General features: G+C 59.0%; 1 protein-coding gene across 2 annotated transcripts in view; it reads right to left on the bottom strand.

Moving 5' to 3' along the window:
• The window catches only part of D2HGDH (D-2-hydroxyglutarate dehydrogenase), a 38,110-nt gene extending 18,879 nt beyond the window's left edge, over positions 1 to 19,231 (bottom strand). Inside the window, exons 1-8 of one of the 2 annotated variants that reach the window (XM_012435430.3) lie at positions 18,916 to 19,231; positions 14,820 to 14,877; positions 13,606 to 13,745; positions 12,662 to 12,855; positions 11,441 to 11,609; positions 5,555 to 5,698; positions 5,312 to 5,398; positions 3,746 to 3,888 (exon numbers count right to left, since the gene is read on the bottom strand). In XM_012435430.3, the coding sequence (XP_012290853.2) occupies positions 3,746 to 3,888; positions 5,312 to 5,398; positions 5,555 to 5,698; positions 11,441 to 11,609; positions 12,662 to 12,855; positions 13,606 to 13,745; positions 14,820 to 14,877; positions 18,916 to 19,231 (1,251 nt within the window). The remainder of the gene's footprint in view (positions 1 to 3,745; positions 3,889 to 5,311; positions 5,399 to 5,554; positions 5,699 to 11,440; positions 11,610 to 12,661; positions 12,856 to 13,605; positions 13,746 to 14,819; positions 14,878 to 18,915) is intronic. The other variant, XM_012435431.3, reaches the window with a different exon arrangement.
• Positions 19,232 to 20,072: the final 841 nt, after the last annotated feature.

Below are 20,072 nucleotides of genomic sequence, written 5' to 3'. Positions count from 1 at the left end.
ACAAAAGTGAGACTCCATCTCAAAAAAAATATATATCAGCTGGGTTTTGTGGCAGGAGGCGGAGGCAGGAGGATCGCTTGAGCCCGGGAGGTCGAGGCTGCAGTGAGCCACAACTGTGTCACTGCACTCCAGCCTGGTGAGAGACCTTGTCTCAAAAAGGGAAAAAAAGGCTCTGTTTTATTGACATAACCATAATGCGACAGTCACACAGAAAAATAACTCCTCACCACCACTGGGAAGCTAGCCAGTGTCCAATACTCCCCCACTTCCCCACCATCAATTTTTCCTAATTTTTTTGAGGTCTCACCCTGTTGCCCAGGCTGGTCTCAAACTCCTGGGCTCAAGCACTCCTCCTGCCTCGGCCTCCCAAAGCTCTGGGATGACAGGTGTGAGCCACCGTGCCTGGCCCCTCATAAACTATCAAAGCTCATTCGGTCAGATCAGCGCCTTGGTCACCCCGTGCCCTGAGCAAAGGCACCTCCTATGGACCCTCCTTCATCACGGTCACATGGCACGGCTATGAGGCCGGCCTTCCCCTCCATGGCCTGGTAGGCACCAGCTGCCTGAGGGGCCTTCTCACCTCCTTGTCAGACCAGCCGCCCCATGCGTCCCAAGGCCACAAGATGGGCTCTCCCCTCACCCCTCAGTCAGCCAGCTACATGCCCATCTGTGGAAGGTTCTAGAACATGGCAGGCACATGCCCCCTCAGGGCCTTGGTGCTCCTGCACCAGACTTCCTGTTCCTCACACCCTGTCTTTGCTGAAATGACCCCTCAGGGTCATCTTTCCAACCCTCCTGGTGCTCCCAGGCATGACTCATGACCCTGCCTGGCCCTGCCCTGCCCTCCTCCCGGGCGCTTGCTGGCTCCAAGGGGCCACGGGCTGAGCTTGTTCCTTCTGCTTTGTGAGTTTTGTGGCCGGGGCTTCTCCTGCTCTGGTTGCTGCCGTAACCCGGCAGGCACAGGGCACAGGAGGCATCTCCCCGAGAGGTCTGCTAACCAAACGACACGAGACGGGTGGACAGGCAGTGCCAGTGAGACCTGCCGAGGTCATGGCTCAGAAGGGCCCGGGGCACCTGGTGGGACCAGTGTGGCTTCCACTCGGGGGGGTGAGGCTCCGGCAGGCCTGGGGAAGGGCAGAGTCCCCGGTTAAACACAGGGCCCTCTTGGCAGCAGCTGGACCTGCACGAGGCCCATTTTCTCAACATGTCCCAAAACCCAGGGCTCCCAGGAGAAAAAGACCACAAAGAAGTGGAAAGCGTTGGCTCAGGACCTGCCCAAGGCCTCGGGCAACGCCAGATGACAGCAGAGAAAAGCCTGAGGGCGACCGCACACAACTGCACATCCGGGCCAACCCACCGAGCCCCACACCTAGGAAAGGGTGGTTTTGCTATTGGCAAAACACAAGGCCAGGCTACCTGCCAGTCAAGCATGAAGCAGAACGAGGCGCTGACAGATACAGGAGCCTCTCCTGAGCCCGGCCCAGGAAGCTTCTGCAGGTGACTTTGTGAACACAGGACCAGCCCTGCCCGGCCCTGTCCTGGTCACGAGCCCAGCTCTGGGCATGAATGTTCAAGGCACAAGTCTAGGACTGGACCAGGCTGTGGAGGGGCTGCAGGCTCATATGAGGAGGCTGGGGGGGCACAGGGGCTCATGTGAGGAGGCTGGGGGGGCGGAGGGGCTCATGTGAGGAGGCTGGGGGGGCGGAGGGGCACAGGGGCTAATGTACAGAGACTGGGCAGGGGCGTAGGGGCTAGTGTGCAGAGGCTCGGAGGAGCACGGGACTAATGTGGGGAGGCTGGGGGCATGGGGGCAGCCGCCTGGCAGTTACAGGGGTGCTGATGTGCAGAAGCTGAGAGCGTGGGGGCAGTCCACCTTGGGGTGGCATGGCAGCTGCATGACTGCCACCCCAGCAAAGCAGCCACTGTGGCCAAGGGTCCCCCACCTCTACCACCAAGCACAGCTGGGCTCACACCACTGGCCTGTCCAGAGCAGAAGCTCAGAGAAGCCCCAGCGGCGTTCCCTCAAGCCGTCCTGCTCTTCGTGCTGGAGAACAGACTGACCGGCCAGGCAGTGGCGTCCGCCTGAGTCCCTGAACCGGAAGGCACAGGAGCAGACACGGCCACGCCAATCACCCACACAGCATGTGAGGGAGGAGCGAGCCTCTGCTCCTGCGGTCACTGGGGTCTGGGGACTGCCTGTTACTGCGGCAGAATGTATGGGAGCCGACTGTCACAGTCCACTCAGGAAAAAGCAGGAAAGGCAGAGACCGAGGAAGGACACACACTTGATGATTCCTCCATTGACAGACGCATCACACAGCTGTCATCCGCCCAGAGGGTGCCCCAGCCTGGGCAGCGGGTCACAGTAGTGAGCCCAGCCAATCGCACCCCAGCCCTGGGAGCAGGCATTGCTCTGTCCAGAAGCAGTGGAATCACGACAGTCAGGCGGTGGAGAAGATGACGGGGAGACAGTGCGGGCAAGACCCAGGCTAAGACGAGCCTGGAATCAACTCAGCGGGAGACAAAGGCCTGCACCCCCTGCCCAGGCCCCGGTGAAGGTGACGGGGGACTCCCCCTGCCCAGGCCCCGGTGAAGGTGACGGGGGACTCCCCCTGCCCAGGCCCCGGTGAAGGTGACGGGGGACTCCCCCTGCCCAGGCCCCGGTGAAGGTGACGGGGGGCTCCCCCTGCCCAGGCCCCGGTGAAGGTGACGGGGGACTCCCCCTGCCCAGGCCCCGGTGAAGGTGACGGGGGGCTCCCCCTGCCCAGGCCCCGGTGAAGGTGACGGGGGGCTCCCCCTGCCCAGGCCCCGGTGAAGGTGACGGGGGGCTCCCCCTGCCCAGGCCCCGGTGAAGGTGACGGGGGGCTCCCCCTGCCCAGGCCCCGGTGAAGGTGACGGGGGACTCCCCCTGCCCAGGCCCCGGTGAAGGTGACCGGGGGCTCCCCCTGCCCAGGCCCCGGTGAAGGTGACGGGGGACTCCCCCTGCCCAGGCCCCGGTGAAGGTGACCGGGGGCTCCCCCTGCCCAGGCCCCAGTGAAGGTGACCGAGGACTCCCCCTGCCCAGGCCCCGGTGAAGGTGACAGGGGGCTCCCCCTGCCCAGGCCCCGGTGAAGGTGACCGGGGGCTCCCCCTGCCCAGGCCCCGGTGAAGGTGACCGGGGGCTCCCCCTGCCCAGGCCCCGGTGAAGGTGACCGGGGGCTCCCCCTGCCCAGGCCCCGGTGAAGGTGACAGGGGGCTCCCCCTGCCCAGGCCCCGGTGAAGGTGACGGGGCTCCCTGCCCAGCCCTTGCCCCTCCTTCCTTTGGCCTCCAAGAGATAATCATCTGGTAACACAGTCAACGCCCCTTCCTCTGGAAAACTGACCACCCCAGGATTCTCAAGGTCCAGGTTAAGCCTCCACAGCCCCTGGGTTCCTCCTGCCTCTACTCATCCTACACAGCTCTTTACAGAGTTCCACTGACTGGTGGTTGGACCTCAGGCTCCAGGGGACCGGCAACGGAGCAGTCTCCTTGCTCATCCCGCAGCTTGGGGTGGGGGAGGGACACGGAGGGGAGGAAGTACTTTAAATATTAATGAAAATGACCTAGACACCAGGAGTACATTTTCCATCCAAAGAGCCTACTCTATCAGAGCCATGAAACCTGGTCACATTTCAGCCCCACCCGACACCTTCCAGGCATCCCGAGACAAGGCTGGAGCGGACGACAGGGAGGGAGGGAGGGGCCTGCGAGCAGCACACAGGGCACCTTGACTTTCCTCTGGTCGGCGGCCACGGTCCCGTCGGTCACCAGGCCGGAGCCCAGCGCGTGCTCCAGGAAGCTGCCCAACTTCTCAGCATCGTGGCCTGCGTTGGAGCCTGAAGTCTCGATGAGGACGTAAAACGGACTCTCTAGAAGTGAGCAAGGAAGGCAGAGTGAGCAGAGGCTCCAGCTGCTGGGGCGGGAATCAGGGCTGCTTGGGTGGAACGGCTCAAACAGCAACCACTGATCTTTTGTAGCCAAGGACACAGGCAGCCCGCGGGGCACACAGCTCTCCGGTTGAGTTTCAGACGGTTTAAAAAGTCATCTTATGGCCAGGTGCAGTGGCTCAGGCCTGTAATCCCAGCACTCTGGAAGGCTGAGATGGGCAGATAACCTGAGGTCAGGAGTTCGAGACCAGCCTGGTCAACATAGTGAAACCCCATCTCTACTAAATATACAAAAAATAGCCAGGGTGGTGGCAGGCGCCTGTAGTCCCAGCTACTCGGGAGGCTGAGGCAAGAGAATCGCTTGAACCTGGGAGGCAGAGTTGCAGTGAGCTGAGATCGTGCCACTGCACTCCAGCCTGGCACTTTGGTCCCGGCAACAAAAGTGAAACTCTGTCTCAAAGAGAAACGTCACTCCCTGGAATGCACAAAACAGCCCTGAGGGCCACTCCACCTGCTCTGGGCCTCCCACTGGCCTTGGGGCGGGCTTTCCACTCAGCAAATGCAAGGGTCGGGAGAAGCTGCTGCGGTGGGGTGGGGCCCATGATGGCCTCAGACACTGGGAGGCCACTTCCACCAGAGAATGCTCTTCACCGTGAGGCTCTATTTTATGGACATTTGAAAATTCCAGGCCAGGTGAGGTGGCTCACACCTGTGATCCCAGCACTTTGGGAGGCCAAGCTGGGCAGGTTGCTTGAGCCCAAGAGTTTGAGAGCAGCCTGGGCAACAGAATGAGACTCTGTCTCTACTAAAATAAAAAAAAATTAAAACTTAGCTGAGCTTGGAGGCATGTGCCTGTGATCACAGCTACCCAGGAGACTGAGGTGGGAGGACCACCTGATCCCAGAAGTTTGAGGCTACAGTGAGCCATAATCCACTGTACGCCAGCCTGAGCCACAGAATGAGACCTTGTCTCCCAGAAATTAACAAACAGGCTGGGTGCAGTAGCTCAAGCCTGTAATCCCAGTACTTTGGGAGGCCAAGGGGGGTGGATCACCTGAGGTCAAGAGTTCGAGACCAGCCTGGCCAACTTGGTAAAATGCCGTCTTAGCAAAAAAATTTTTAAAAAATTAGCTGGGCACGGTGGCACACGCCTGTAATCCCAGCCACTCTGGAGGCTGACGCAGGAGAATCGCTTGAACTCAGGAGGCAGAGTTTGCAGTAAGCAGAGATTGCCCCACTGTACTCCGACCTGGGCAACAGAGCAAAACTCCATCCCCTGCAAAAAAAAATTATTGGTCTTTTTCCCATCATAAAAGGAAAACATGCTTACGTAAAGGAATATGGGAAAACAGAGAAAAGTAGGAATGGAAAGAAAGTCCACAAGCAGCCACTGTTAATACTCAACTTAGTTCCTTCCCGTCCTCCTTGTAGGTGACCCGGAAATCCATGTAACTGCAAACATTACACAGGACCAGGCGGCCTATTCTTTGTCCTAAATATGTTCAGAGCGGCTTTCTTACACACGAGCCTGACACCACTCCATACTCCGCCCAGGGGCCCTCCATCACCCAGGGCCTCTGAGCCATCCCACGTCCCGAGGTGCAGGAGGAGCGGCAGGAGCTGCTGTCCAGCGGCAGGGGGTCGGTACCTTGCACGGGGCTGGCCAGGTGGAGATGGCGGCCGACCAACTGCATGCACTCAGCATCCATGAACTCGAATGCGGACAGGATCTCGCCCAGCATCCGCTTGCAGGTGCTGAAGGTCTGCAGAACCTCAGCGAAGCCTGGGCAGCCTGAAACGGGTCACGGCACGTCAGGTGCTGCAAGGAGCCATGCCCAGCCTACCCACGTCCCCCTTCAAAGCAGCAACATCAACCCAACTCATGTGGGGCAGGAGAGCTGGCAGCCTCGAGAAGTGCAAGGCTGGCACTGCGAGAAACAGCCCAGGGTTCAGCCGGCAAGTGCACGCCAGGCCTCACCAGCAGCACCAGATCAGGTGGGGGAAGGCAGCTGCACTCACAGGGGACCCGTCCTGGGAATTCTGGCAGCCTTTGCGAACGGCTGCGTTTCTCTTAACGCAATCAGCACTCAGGTCTTCCCTGCACCCAGGACCTCATCCGATACGCATTTTACAGACACCCTGAGCTCCCTGCAGCTATCCAGCGTTGAGGGCTACCAGCGAGGCCCTGCCCTAGGGGAGGTGACCCTCAAGGGCGAAGCTGGAAAGGAACTGAGTGGAGGTTTCCACAGGTGGGCAGCCCCAGAGACCCTGCAGCAGGAGGGGGCCCATGCCCATCTTTCAGGTGGAGACGGGGAGGCAATGTGAGGGCATGTGAATATCAGGAAGAATTTTCCAAAGAGGTCTCCTCTCACAGGTACAGAGGCTGGAGGCACCCCTGCACTGCATGACACAGGAGCCACCTGGGGTCCCGGAGAGCCGGACGGAGCCCACAAGCACGCAGGACACCAGGAACACCAGGGCCGTCCCCAAAGGGGCCTGTTCCACACGATTTAGATGTGGGGGTCGGCCGGGCACGGTGGCTCACTCCTGTAATCCCAGCACTTTGGGAGGCCGAGGCGGGTGGATCACGAGGTCAAGAGATCGAGACCATCCTGGTCAACAAGGAGAAACCCCGTCTCTACTAAAAATACAAAAATTAGATGGGCATGGTGGCGTGCACCTGTAGTCCCAGCTACTCGGGAGGCTGAGGCAGGAGAACTGCTTGAACCCAGGAGACGGAGGTTGCGGTGAGCCGAGATCGTGCCATTGCACTCCAGTCTGGGTAACAACAGCAAAAACTCCATCTCAAAAAAAAAAAAAATAGATGTGGGGGTGACACAAAGAGGCCAGTGACTCCTATCTGGGACCCGGAGGTGGGAGGAGCAGGACTTGCAGGCTGAGCCAGCCTCGGGCTCTCAGGATTCCAGGCAGGCGGCGCCGAGTGCAGTCAGGGTGGGATCAGAGCAGAAAACAGGAAATGAGGACGAAGAGGAGCCACTGACCCAGATGGCACTGCTGCCCAGAGAGTGAGTCTGGCAGAAGCAGGCAGGGTTGCCCCGGCCATTGCGAGGTCAGGGGGTGAGAAGCCCCAGCAGGGGCTGAAGGTGGAGGGTGGGCACCGAGGGGGTGTGGGGCAGCATCACAGGCCAGGAGCGTGCCGGAGGCAGTGGGCGACGGGGACAGTGGGAACTGACGGCTGGGCTGGCTGTGGGAGGACAGTGGCAGCCCTGGCAGGAGGAACGCTGGTGAAGTGGGCAAGGCCTGATTAGGGAGGGTCCAGAAGGGGCCTCCACCCAGCAGCGACGGGCTAGGCCACGTGACAGTACCCAGTGAAATCCACCAAAAATGCTGGGCCAAAAAACACCAAAGAAAAACACTGAAAAGGTCAGGCATGGTGACTCACACCTGTAATCCCAGCACTTTGGGAGGCCAAGGTGGGCAGATCACTTGAGGTCAGGAGTTTGGCGAACATGGTGAAACCCCATCTCTACTAAAACTACAAAAATTGGCCGCGCCCGTCATTCCAGCTACTCAGGAGGCTGAGGCAGGACAAACACTTGAACCAGAAGGCGGAGGCTTCTGTGAGGCAAGAGCGCACCACTGCGTTCCAGCCTGGGCAGTAAGAGGGGGACGCTAACAAAAAAAAAAAAAACACTGAAGAGCATCAAGAGTGAGGGAAGAGCCCGGCCTGACCAGGGCGCTGAGCAGCATCAAGCCCAGGCTGCGGCTGGCCGAGGCCTCAAGCTTCTCAGCCACCCAGGGTGAGGAATCCAGGAGACCCCCACAGGGCCACGTCCTAGGAGTCAGGGCCAGAAGCAAGCCTGCCCAACCAACTCGCCCTGAAGACGCAGGGGAAGTCGCTCAACAGAATGCGACAAGAGCAGAATGGAGCCTGGCGCGGGCGCTGACGCCTGTGGCCCCGGCACTTTGGGAGGCCGAGGCAGGAGGATCCCTTGAGCACAGGAGGTCAGGGCTACAGTGAGACATGACTGCACCACCGCACTCCAGCCGGCATGACAGAGTGAGACCTTGTCTCAAAAAAATACAGAAGAATAATGTTATAAAAAAAAAACTACTCGGCCGGGCGCGGTGGCTCACGCCTGTAATCCCAGCACTTTGGGAGGCCGAGGCGGGTGGATCACGAGGTCAAGAGATCGAGACCATCCTGGTCAACATGGTGAAACCCCGTCTCTACTAAAAATACAAAAAATTAGCTGGGCATGGTGGTGCGTGCCTGTAATCCCAGCTACTCAGGAGGCTGAGGCAGGAGAATTGCTTGAACCCAGGAGGCGGAGGTTGCGGTGAGCCGAGATCGCGCCATTGCACTCCAGCCTGGGTAACAAGAGCGAAACTCTGTTTCAAAAAAAAAAAAAAAAAACAACAAAAAACTCCGATAAATCATGGCCATGGATCAGCCCTACTGACTTACTGCCTGGGAGGCCCAGAGAATTTCATCCTGTGAACTTGCTCACTCCCAGGCCGCACAGACTCAAAGTCACCCAGCAAAAGCAAAAGCAAAGCCTCTCCGGAGGAAGGTGCCTCGGCCTTGGCATCCAGGAACCCCGACAAACGATTCTTCGAACATAACGAGCTACACACTGCCATAGACAGCCACGCACACAAGAAAGTAAGGAGCCATGAGCATGAACCAGCAGAAAAAACAGGCACTAAAAACAGCCCACACAGGCGGGGAGCAGTGGCTCAGGCTCACACCTACAACCCCCACACTTTAGGAGGCCAAGGTGGGACGATCGCTTGAGCCCAGAAGTTCGAGAGCAGCCTAGGCAACGTAACGAGACCCTGTTTCTACACACAAATCGTTTTTAATTGTTTTACCTAGGCATGGTGGTGCGCACCTGTGATCCCAGCTACTCAAGAGCATGGCTTGAGCCCAGGAGGTCAAGGCTGCAGTGAGCTATGATCAAACCACTGCACTCCAGCTTGGGCAAGAGTGAGACCTTGTCTCTAAAAAAAAAAAAACTGGGTTTTTGCTGCTGGTTTTTTTTTTTTTTTGAGACAGAGTCTCGCTCTGTTGCCCAGGATGGAAGTGCAATGGCATGATCTCAGCTCACTGCAGCCTCCGCCTCCCGGGTTCAAGCGATTCTCCTGCCTCCGCCTCTCGAGTAGCTGGGATTACAGGCACCTACCACCACGCCCAGCTAATTTTTGTATTTTTAGTAGAGACGGGGTTTCACCGAGTTGGCCAGGCTGGTCTCAAACTCCTGACCTCATGATCCGCCTGCCTCAGCCTCCCAAAGTGCTAGGGTTACAAGCATGAGCCACAATGCCCAACCTAAAAGAAAACTTTGACTATGTAGACTTGAAAAAAATGTAATTGCCTGATTATAAAACATCATAAAAAAATTATTCAAACTATTTTTTTTTTTTTGAAACAGAGTCTTGCTCTGTCGCCCAGGCTGCAGAGCAGTGGGACTATCTCAGCTCACAGCAACCTGCACCTCTGGATTCAAGCAATTCTCCTGCCTCAGCCTCCCAAGTAGCTAGAATTACAGTTGTGCACCACCACACCTAACTAATTTTTATATTTTTAGTAGAGACAGGGTTTCACTATGTTGGCCAGGCTGATCTCAAACTCCTGGCCTCAAGTGATCTGCCAGCCTTGGCCTCCCAAAGTGCTGGGATTACAGGTGTCAAACTATGTTTAAAGACACAAATGATGAGCTTGAGAATATCTAGAATAGAAAACTACAGGCTGGGCGCAGTGACTCACACCTGTAATCCCAGCACTGTGGGAGGCCAAGGCAGGCAGATCATCTGAGGTTGGGAGTCTGAGACCAGCCTGATCAACACGGTGAAACCCCGTTTCTACTAAAAATACAAAATTAGCCAGGCGTGGTGGCACATACCTGTAGTTTCAGCTACTCGGGAGGCTGAGGCAGGAGAATTGCTTGAACCCAGGAGGCAGAGGTTGCAGTGAGCCAAGACGGCAGCATTGCACTACAGCCTGGTGACGAGAATGAAACTTCGTCTCAGAAAAAAGAAAAAAAAAAAACCATAAAAAGTAACATCGCAGATTTGAAAAACATAACAAAACTTCTAGAAATAAAAAGCTTTCATAATAAAAATTTAAAACTCGACGTATGGAAGGAACCATCCCTGGAGGGGTTCAGCAGCATATAAAACACGGCTGAAGGGGGCGTTCATGAACCGGAAGGCAGACGAGAAGAAATCACACAGAATGCAGCACAGAGACGCAATGATGAGAATATGGGGAGGAGATCAAGAGACACGGAAGACGGACTGAGAAGTTCTATCCGGAATCACTGTCCCAAAAAGAGAGGAAAACACAGGCAATATCTGAAGCAACAGTGGCTAAGAATTTCTAGAACTGGTAAAAGACACCAGGCCACTGGTTTAAAATATTCAGTAATTCCAAAGAGATGAAAAAGAACATATACACACACACCACTGAAAACTTCAGAAGATCAAAAAGAATGATCTTTAAAGTGGCCCAAGCTGGGAGAGAGGCAGAATCCCTTCACAGCAGCGGTTACCAACGGCCAAGTTCCCAGCAGCGAGAAGGCCAGAGGACATTGGGTTGGCATATCCAGAGGGATAAAAGAAAACGAATGCCAGTCTGGAGCCACGTGCCTGCGGAAAAGAGCCTTCCAAAATGAGGGTGAAATAAGGAAGTGAGGAGGTGGTCACCAGTAGACCTCTACTGCAGGAAATGAACGAAGGTATGTTTGCATCATAACCCCAAACATAACCCCAATCAGATGGAAGAGAGTGAAAAGCAGACAAAGTGGCCATAAAATAGTAATCCTGGTGAGACTGTTTAAAATATAGAACGAACACACATCACAAGATGTAAGTGACTGAGGGAACAGAGTCACAGGAGCCTCCGAGGCTGCCCAATCTCCTGGCAGGTCAAGACACTGAACCTGGAGTTGGTGAGTTAGACCCGCTGCACGGCAGCCGCACTCACACAAAGACGACTGGGCTGTGCGGCTTCTGAACTCCTGGAGGAGGAAACGCTGGATAAACCTGCCCCACTCAAATGAAGGCAAGAAAGGAGAGAAAGATAGATACAGGGAGGAGAACTGAAGACGTGACTGTGAGCTCCTATTCCAGCCGGCAGTGAGGGAAGCAGGGCTGCGGAGACCCCCCATCGGGGCTGACTGGAGAGGTCCCCCAACTTACGGGAGAGAATTCTTGATCCCCACAGTAACTAAGAGTGGTGTCCTAAACTTAGACCAAATGACAGCACATCCCACAACCTACTTAACCAACACAATGGGGTGAAGAAGACACAAACCCCAGTTTTGTTATGGAATAAAGTGTGCTGTGACCAGAGACAGGGAGAGGCCTCACTCCAGACCTTTACCCATGACCACCAGTGGCGTGGGGTCCTGGACTCCCGATTCCTTTGGAAGCAGAGACATCACGGGACACACGGGACAGGCTCCTGTGAGGGCTCCCTCCATCCCCTCACTCACACCCGCAGTGGCTGTGTCAGAGCAGATGCTTGAGCCCAGCCCCCCATCTCAAGGCACAACCCCAGGAAGCCCACCTAGGAAAGCCACGTTCACAGCCCTGGGCTTGGGTGGACACAGGATGGACACTGCAGTGATGACCCCCAGAGTGCCCTCCGACCCGATGAACAGCTGCTTCAGGTCATAGCCCGTGTTGTCCTTCCTCAGGGAGGTCAGGCAGTCCAGGACGGCGCCGTCGGCCAGCACCTGGGGACAGGAGAAGCACGTTCACCGCCTGCTGACGAGACCTCGGTCGTCTCCGGAGCCAGGAGTCATGTCTGCAACAGCCTGAGGTCATGCCAAGAGGCTGAAGGATGGACTTTCCTCCTGTAGGAGACCCCTCCACACACAGGAGCTCACTGTCCAAAGCAGGGGCACACCTGTGGGGCAGTGGGGAGGCTCCCTGGGAGTGGAGCATGGAGAACGCAGAGAACCACAGGGCCCAGGACCCACCACCAGAGAATGCAGAGAACCGCCCAGCCCAGGACCCACCACCAGAGAACGCAGAGAACCGCCCGGCCCAGGACCCGCCACCAGAGAACGCAGAGAACCGCCCGGCCCAGGACCCGCCACCAGAGAACGCAGAGAACCGCCCGGCCCAGGACCCACCACCTCTGGACCCCCAGCCACAAGGCGTCAAAGCTCCTGAGCTGCAGGCCTCTCCAAGTCCTGAGTGCTGGTACTACCAGTCGGAGGCTTATACAGCTCGTGAGTGCAGGAAAGTAACTTACAATACAGATAATCAGTGGCTGGCCAGAAAAAAAGCTACCGGGACATTATAATTTACTGTATAAAAGCAAAGCATGGTTTTGCGTTTGCCTCGTCCACCTGGGTAAACAGGACGGAGCACTCTGCCCGTGACACTCGGCTGGTGAGGGTGCGGGGAAATGGAGGGGCCCTGGAGGAACAGCAGGCAATGGAAGGACACAAAGCTGACCCTGGGGGAGTCTTCCTTCACGCCTGGCTCCCGGAAGCCCGCTGCTGCTGGGGTGGGTCCCCCCGTAACTGCATCCTCTCCGTGTGGCCGAGATGCAGTGGGCATTGCATAATCCCCGTGGAAGGGAAGGGAAGGGCAGGGCCAGGCCCCCCTCAGGGTGGGGGGCTGTGTACCCCACACGTCCCTGAGGGGCCCAGGGCCAGGAACCAAGACCACGCACCCCCTGAGGAGCCCCATTCACCTCCGCCGCCACCTGGGCCCACGAGGGCCGTCACAGGACACCCCGTGGCAAGCTCTGCACCCAGCTGCCGCCCCAGCTCACCACTTCCAGGCCTAGCACCGTCCCGTGCAGTGAGCCGTATCGAAGAAACCGCAGGCCCCCGGCGTTGGTCGCCACGTTTCCGCCGATGTGGCAGCTGCCCTTGGCTCCTAAGTCCAGCGGCATGATGAAGTCCCGCTCCTCCACATACCGGCTCAGCTCCTCCAGGACGCAGCCCGCCTGGCAAACCAGAATTCCTGCAGAGAGCGACCGGGCTGTAGAGGCACTCGGCTTCCCGGCAGGCACCCCCGGGCTGGTGGGTCCCAACCCCGCCCGTCCTGCACACGCAAGCCACCCAGACGGCACGTCAGCCTCCACGCCAGGGCCGAGGAGAAGAGGCGCCCCACATCGCTGGCCCAAGGAGAAATCAGACCTAAGGGACCTTTATGATTACAGGGATACAAAAGGGAAATGGGTAAGGTGAAGAAACAGAAAAACTTCCCACACCCACACGCTCAGGGAAAGGCCTGGAAGAGGGCAGACAGCTGTGAAGCTCCTCGGCGGGGGCCGATCCCGCCCCAGGGCACGCGGGACAACGTCTGCAGACATTCTGGGTTGGGGGTGCTGCGGGCACCTGGTAGGCGGAGGCCAGGGATGCTGCTCAACACCCCACAGTGCCAGGGGCCTGACCAGAGAGTGATGACGACCGGGGTCCGCCGCGCCACAGCAGCACAGGAGCCCCTCACGCCTGCCACTCTGCACCACACACGCACCAGAGCAGCTAGAGCCGGAAGGGCCCGGAGCAAGAATCCCTCAGCACACGTCATCCAAGTGATCCCACAGCAGGCACGTCTGCAGGAGCTGGGGGAGGTGGGGCTGGCGCCCAAGCCACAGCCTGGCTCTTTCCCCAGCCCACCCGACTCATTTGCCCACCCAAGCACAGCACAGCTGCAGAAACTGGCAAGGAAAAACTCCGGCCAGCACCCCAACGGACGGCACAGGCTTACCGGACACGCTGTGGAAGCTGAGGACCCGGTTCATGAGGGCAGTGGAGAGGATGATCTCATCAAAGACGGGGACGCTGCCGCCCACCATGCCAGTGTTGCCCCCCTGTGGGTTCACGGCCAGGTTTCTCTCGTGGCAGTGCCTGGGATAAGGACAGGAGGGGCGTCGGGGCTCTGTCCCCACCCCCAAGCCACCAACCTCAAGGACATGCCGCAGGACCAGTGCTTGACCCCAAATCCTGATCACCTTGCACTGCCCACAGCCTGGGCGGGGGCTCACACATGAGCGATTCTGAGGAAAGAGAGATGCCAACCCGAAAGCCATGATGGGAGATGGAGCAGAGGCCCTCATGGAGGAAACGGAGGCCCTCATGGAGGAGACGGAGGCCCTCACGGAGGAGACGGAGGCCCTCGTGGAGGAGACGGAGGCCCTCACGAAGGAGACAGAGGCCCTCGTGGAGGAGATGGAGGCCCTCACGGAGGAGATGGGAGGCCGCAGGGAGATGGAGGGGAGGCCCTGATTCGAATGTCCTACAAGGTTCCCCTCGAAGGACAGAATGTCTTATGTGCCCTGCTGCCATCCTCCCCCTTCATACTGTACTCACAGAGGGCCCAGCTCAGGGCTCCCTGACTGCACTGCCCCCAGCCCCCTAAACCCCACCTGCGTCTCCCCATCCTTGGTCCATCATCCCAAAGACGTGTGCCCAAGGATACCTCACTCCCAACCAGTCTCCACCTTTGCAAAGCCCCAAAGCCTTGGGCACACCCAACGGGTAGGGGTTTGAATAAACCAAAGTTCCCTGCCCTGGGGAGAGGAATCTGCCACATACGTGCAATAAACCCTGGAGGGAGCAGGCCCAGGGATGGAGTCCACCAGAGCGGGTGCAAACTGCCCCGAAGCACCTGCTGAGGATGATCTCAGGCACTGTCTACGGTCGTGGAAACCTGGAGACCAGCTCAGTGGGCAACCCTGTAGTGTATTCACGGGGGAGGGTCTCTGCTGTTACAAACAGTGCCAAGAAACGGGCATGGGCATTGCCCAATGGGGGGAAATGACTACACACCACAGATGCAGCAAGATAGCGCTTAACCACAGAACAAACAGACACACACAAACCGAGATGTCACGGCCGGCTTCGCACGCGACACCCAGCTGCCCACAGGCTCCGTGAGGAACCAACCAGCAAGCAGCACAGAAGGGCACGGGGCCACCTCACCTGAGGATGCGGGACACCTCCTCCGACGTCCGCGGCCTCAGCAGTACCTTGCTACAGCCTGTGACAGGAAGGAGACCCCGTGAGACAACGTCGGGGGAAGCTGCACATAAGGCCAGGGAGCCCTCACCCCAGAGTGAGCTTTTTTTTTTTTTTTTGGGAGACAGAGTCTCGCTGTGATGCCCAGGCAGGAGTGCAGTGGTGCGATCTCAGCTCACTGCAACCTCTGCCTCCTGGGTTCAAGCGATTCTACTGCCTCAGCCTCCCGAGTAGCTGGGATTACAGGTGTGAGCCACCATACCCAGCCCCAAGAGAGTGATCTTATTTGGTAAGCTGAGGTGGGAGAATCACCTGAGCCCAGGAGGTCAAGGCTGCAGTGAGCTATGATCGCAATACTAAGACCTTTGTCTCAGAAAAACCAAAACCAGGTCCCGCGTGGGATGCAGCGGGCGGGCGCTGGGCACAGTGTGTGGAGGTGGGTGAGGCTGGGCCCCACGGACAAGCGTCCCACAGGCCAGGCACTGGCGGCTCCGAGGCTGCCCACTCCCTTGTGGCAAGCGCTTGGTCCACGGTAAGGGGGCGTCTGTGGCAGGCTCCCCTGCTGCCACGTCCCCACACTTCCTTTCATGAGGCATTCACACCTCACAAGCAGACGCCTGCGACCACGTGGACATCGTGTTGCTCCCCAAGCCTCACCCATTTATTTTAGCATCTTTGATTATCTTAGACTGAATCAGTTACCAGGACGGTCGCCAACTGATTTTCCTAAATCCATCCATCCACCTACATTTCCTTTTTCTTTTGAGACACGGTCTCACTCTGTCACCCAGGCTGGAGTACAGTGACACAATCACAGCTCACTGCAGCCTCAACCTCCAGGGCTCAATCGATCCTCCCACCTCAGCCTCCCAAGTAGCTAGGACTCCTGGCTAATTTTGGTATTTTTAGTAAAAACGTTTTCGTCATGTTGCCCAGGCTAGTCTTGAACTCATGGCCTCAAGCAATCCACCCACCTCAGCCTCCCTAAGGGCTGGGGTTGCAGGCATGAGCCACTGCGTCCGGCTTCTCAGCTGCCCCTGCCACAGAAGAGGGCTCTCCCCTCGCTCCTACTGACATGTTTATGTAGCTGCTGATTCGCAGCGGTGCGGGCTTGCGATTTCTCATTTTATCCACCGGGCCGTAACTCTGGGCTGCCTTATTTACTGAATGCACGGATGTGCGTGGCGGGAGCCTTCTGAGTTAACTGCCTGGTGCCCCAAGTGAGCGGGCGTTTCTGCCTTTGGGTTTCCTCGAGATGACTTTCCCAGGTGACAGGGGCTGCAGAGAAGCAGGGGTGCGCTCTCAGGCACCCGCCCCTCCTCAGGAGCTCTGAGAACCAGGCTGTGGCGTCCACCTCACTTTTCTGATCGGAAAGCCACTCACCTCTCTTTCATCAAATGAGCAATTTTTGTGGAAGGGGCTGCTGGCGCCCGGGCCTTGGCCCGACGCTTCAGGGCAGCCCCTGAGGGAACTCTGGCACCTGTGCTCGCTGCGTCCCTTTCCCCAAGTGGGCTCGGGAGCCTCAGGACTTGTGGCAAAGCTCTCGACTGGGGCACACTGTGAGGCGCCTGTGGCAGGGTTCTCGACACACGCGTGAGTGCACCCCTCCCTCCCTCCCCAGAATGAAGGCCAGGCTGTGTCCCTGACACAGAATGAGGAGAGGATTTCCCAATCCTGTGATGTTTACCTCCAAACAGGAAAGAGAAAAAGGAGGGCTCCCTCCCGGTGGCCCCATGTGAACAATGGGAGTCTCACAGAGGGAAGGGCCGAAGGGGCAGAGCCCCCAGAGGTGACGCATGAAACGCCCAGATCTGAAGTAAGTGTCCAGGGAAAGGGGCTGGCGGCACACTGGTGACCATCCCTCCTATCCCCACGCACGAGGCACCATCGGCCTGCACCCACAGTGAGCGGAGCACCCCCCAGCGTGTGATAATCAAAACCTACCCCAGAGCCACATCCCCCGGGAGCCACGGGAGACCCCTCCACCTGCTCAACTCCAAAACACGCCGGGAACTCCCGGAGAAGCTGCCTCCCAACTGTCTCGTGGCTTCTGTGCCTTCCCACCCAAGCCTGTTTCATCGGTCTTTGCATCCCTGCAGTTTTCTGGGGGCCGCTGGCCCCTCTCCCTCATGGGGACACCACTGGCCTGGGGTGTGGAAAGCACTCGCCCTGCCCCACAGCCTTCTCCAGGTCCCACCAGACAGCCCCACCACTCCCACCCCTCCGGGGGTCCCAGCCCCCGCCTTTGTCCATCAGCTCCTTTCCCCAGCTCCTCCTGGTACTACCTACCTACAAGACGGTCAGCAAACAGCCCACAGCCAGATCTGTGAGCCGCCTCCCATGGTATAAACAAAGCTGGGCAGAGGCGCAGCCGTGCCCTTTCGTCTGTGCTTGTCTACGGCTGCCCGCCCACCGCAGTCCGGGATGCCTGGGACTCCAGCCACCCACAGCAGCAGCTCGCTCCCTACGCCGGGCCAGACCCACCCTCAGGAGCCCCCATGTCAAGCATCAAGCCCCCCACACCAGGCGATTCTCCAGCCTGAGTGACAGGGATACGCTCCGTCTCAAATCAATAAAAGAGAAAACTGGACACTGTTACCAAAAGGAAGTGCCAGCCCCGGAGGCTGAGAGGTCCCTCACTCGTGCACAGACTTGTATGCCAGTGCGCAGGGGTGCGGTGGGAGGACAGGAGCAGACATGGCCGGCCAGGAGCCCTGCATCTTACCTAGTGGGCTCCATAAAGATATGTCGGCTTCCCAACCCCATGACCTGTGAATGGGACCTTATTAGAAAAAGGTCACGCCTGTAATCCCAGCACTCTGGGAGGCCAAGGTGGGTGGATCGCCTGAGGTCAGGAGTTCGAGACCAGCGTGGCCAACATGGTGAAACCCCGTCTACTAAAAATACAAAGATTAGCCAGGCGTGGCGGTGGGCGCCTGTAATCCCAGTTACTTGGGAGGAGGAGAATCAGTTGAACCCGGGAGCGAGAGGTTGCAGTGAGCTGAGATCACGCCATCGCATTCCAGCCTGGGCAACAAGAGAAAATCTGTCTCAAAAAGAAAAAAGGGCCGGGCGCGGTGGCTCAAGCCTGTAATCCCAGCACTTTGGGAGGCCGAGGCGGGTGGATCACGAGGTCAAGAGATCGAGACCATCCTGGTCAACATGGTGAAACCCCGTCTCTACTAATAATAAAAAAAAAAAAAAAATTAGCTGGGCACGGTGGCGCGTGCCTGTAATCCCAGCTACTCAGGAGGCTGAGGCAGGAGAATTGCCTGAACCCAGGAGGCGGAGATTGCGGTGAGCCGAGCTCGTGCCATTGCACTCCAGCCTGGGTATCAAGAGTGAAACTCCGTCTCAAAAAAAAAAAAAAAAAAGAAAAAAGGAAAAACGGACGTAATTAAGTTGACAGCACTGAGATGAGGTCATCCTGGACTTGGGCGGATCATCCAGTGACAAGTGTCTTTATAGAACAACTGGAAAAGAGGCGGAGCTGTATGAAAACCAAGCAGAGGCTGGGCCACCAGGAGCTGGAAGCAGCAGGAAGGAACCTCCTCTGGAGGCTTTGGAGGAAGCGCAGCCTGTGACACCTTGATGTCATGCTTTTCGCCTCCAGAGCTGAGAGAATAAACTTCTGGCGTTGTGGGGTCGGAGTGCGGGGTCTGTTTTGTTTTAGACATGGAGTCTTGCTCTGTTGCCCAGGCAGGAACGCAGTGGTGAGATCAGCCCACTGCAAACTTGAACTCCTGGGCCGGACTAACTTTTCTACTTTGTTTTTTTAGTCCTGGGCGGGCTCATTTTACTTATTTATTTTTATTTTTATTTTTATTTTTAGAGACGGTGGCGGTGAGAGGGGCCTGACCATGTTGCCCAGGCTTGTCTCCAGCCTCCGGGGCTGCTGGGATTACAGGCAGGGCCACTGCGCCCGGAAATGCCTCGTTCGTGGTCATTTATTCCAGCAGCCTGTGGCGGTGCCCACGCCCCTCTGGGCGCAGCGGGGGGCCGGCGCCCCGACCCTGCGTGTTCTCAGCCCGCTCTGAAGCCTCCACGGGGCCTCACCCACCTCGCAGCGTCCGCAGCCAGTCTACGTTGGGAGCCCGCAGCGCCTCCGGGTCCGTGACGACCCCGCCGGGCACGATGCGCTCAAAGGCGGCCAGGTCTTGCTCAGACACCGTGGAGAACGGCAGGCGCCGCACGGGGTAGCGCTCCCGGGTCAGCGGCACCTCGGGGGTCCCGGGGGCGGTGCAGCAGCCCCTGCGGGCCAGGGGACCAACCCGCCTACCCCGAGAACCCGCGGCTCCGGGGGCGCAGGCCCCGCGCGGTCCCGGGGGGCCCCGGAAAACCCACGCGAGCCACGCGGGCGGCCGCAGGGGCAGCATCGCCGCCAGGACGGAGGCCTCGGGCTGCTTCCGGGAGAGGGTCCGGCGGGGAAGCGCCGGGAGCCGCTGGCTGCGCGCCTGGAAGTGGCCAAGGGAATTTCATGTTTCGTGCACGTTTTGCCACAAGTCGAAAAACGCTTGCAGCACCACAGAGAAGGGCCGGGCGGCAGCGGAGGGAACGCTCCGAGCACCCGAGCCCGGCCGCGGCCCGGCCCACGACCCCGCGAGCGCGCGAAGGCCCCGCCGCCAGCCCGGACGTAGCGACGCGCAGGCTCGCGGCGGCCTCTCCGGGACTCCGCCCAGGACCCCGCCCAGGACCCCGCGGACGCGCGCACGTCCCGCGCGGCCACGTGACTAGCTGCAGCCCGTCCCCCTCCCCCGCGCCCCGCCCCGGCAAGACACTGACTGGTGGACGGCGCCGGAGCTCGCGCCCCGCGCACCCAACCCGCCGTGGAACCGCAGCCCGGGACCCTCGGACTCAGCGCCCCGGACGGCCGCGCGCACGAACGCACCCGCGACCGCGTCCCCAGCTCCAACCCGCAGCGCGCGCCGCAGGCCCCTAGCCGCAGAGCCGGAGTGGACGGGGCGACGCCGCGCCTTTGCACTGACGGCCTCGCCCCGCCCCGTGCGTCTAGCGGGCCCCGCCCCGTGCGTCTAGCGGGCCCCGCCCCGTGCGTCTAGCGGGCCCCGCCCCGTGCGTCTAGCGGGCCCCGCCCCGTGCGTCTAGCGGGCCCCGCCCCGTGCGTCTAGCGGGCCCCGCCCCGTGCGTCTAGCGGGCCCCGCCCCGTGCGTCTAGCGGGCCCCGCCCCGTGCGTCTAGCGGGCCCCGCCCCGTGCGTCTA

Source organism: Aotus nancymaae, unplaced genomic scaffold, assembly GCF_030222135.1.
Source record: "Aotus nancymaae isolate 86718 unplaced genomic scaffold, 86718_ANA_hifiasm-v0.15.2.pri h1tg000031l, whole genome shotgun sequence".
NCBI classification, from domain to species: Eukaryota; Metazoa; Chordata; class Mammalia; order Primates; family Aotidae; genus Aotus; species Aotus nancymaae.
Note: the sequence above shows the minus strand (reverse complement) of the source record. Positions and strands in the feature narration are given on the sequence as shown.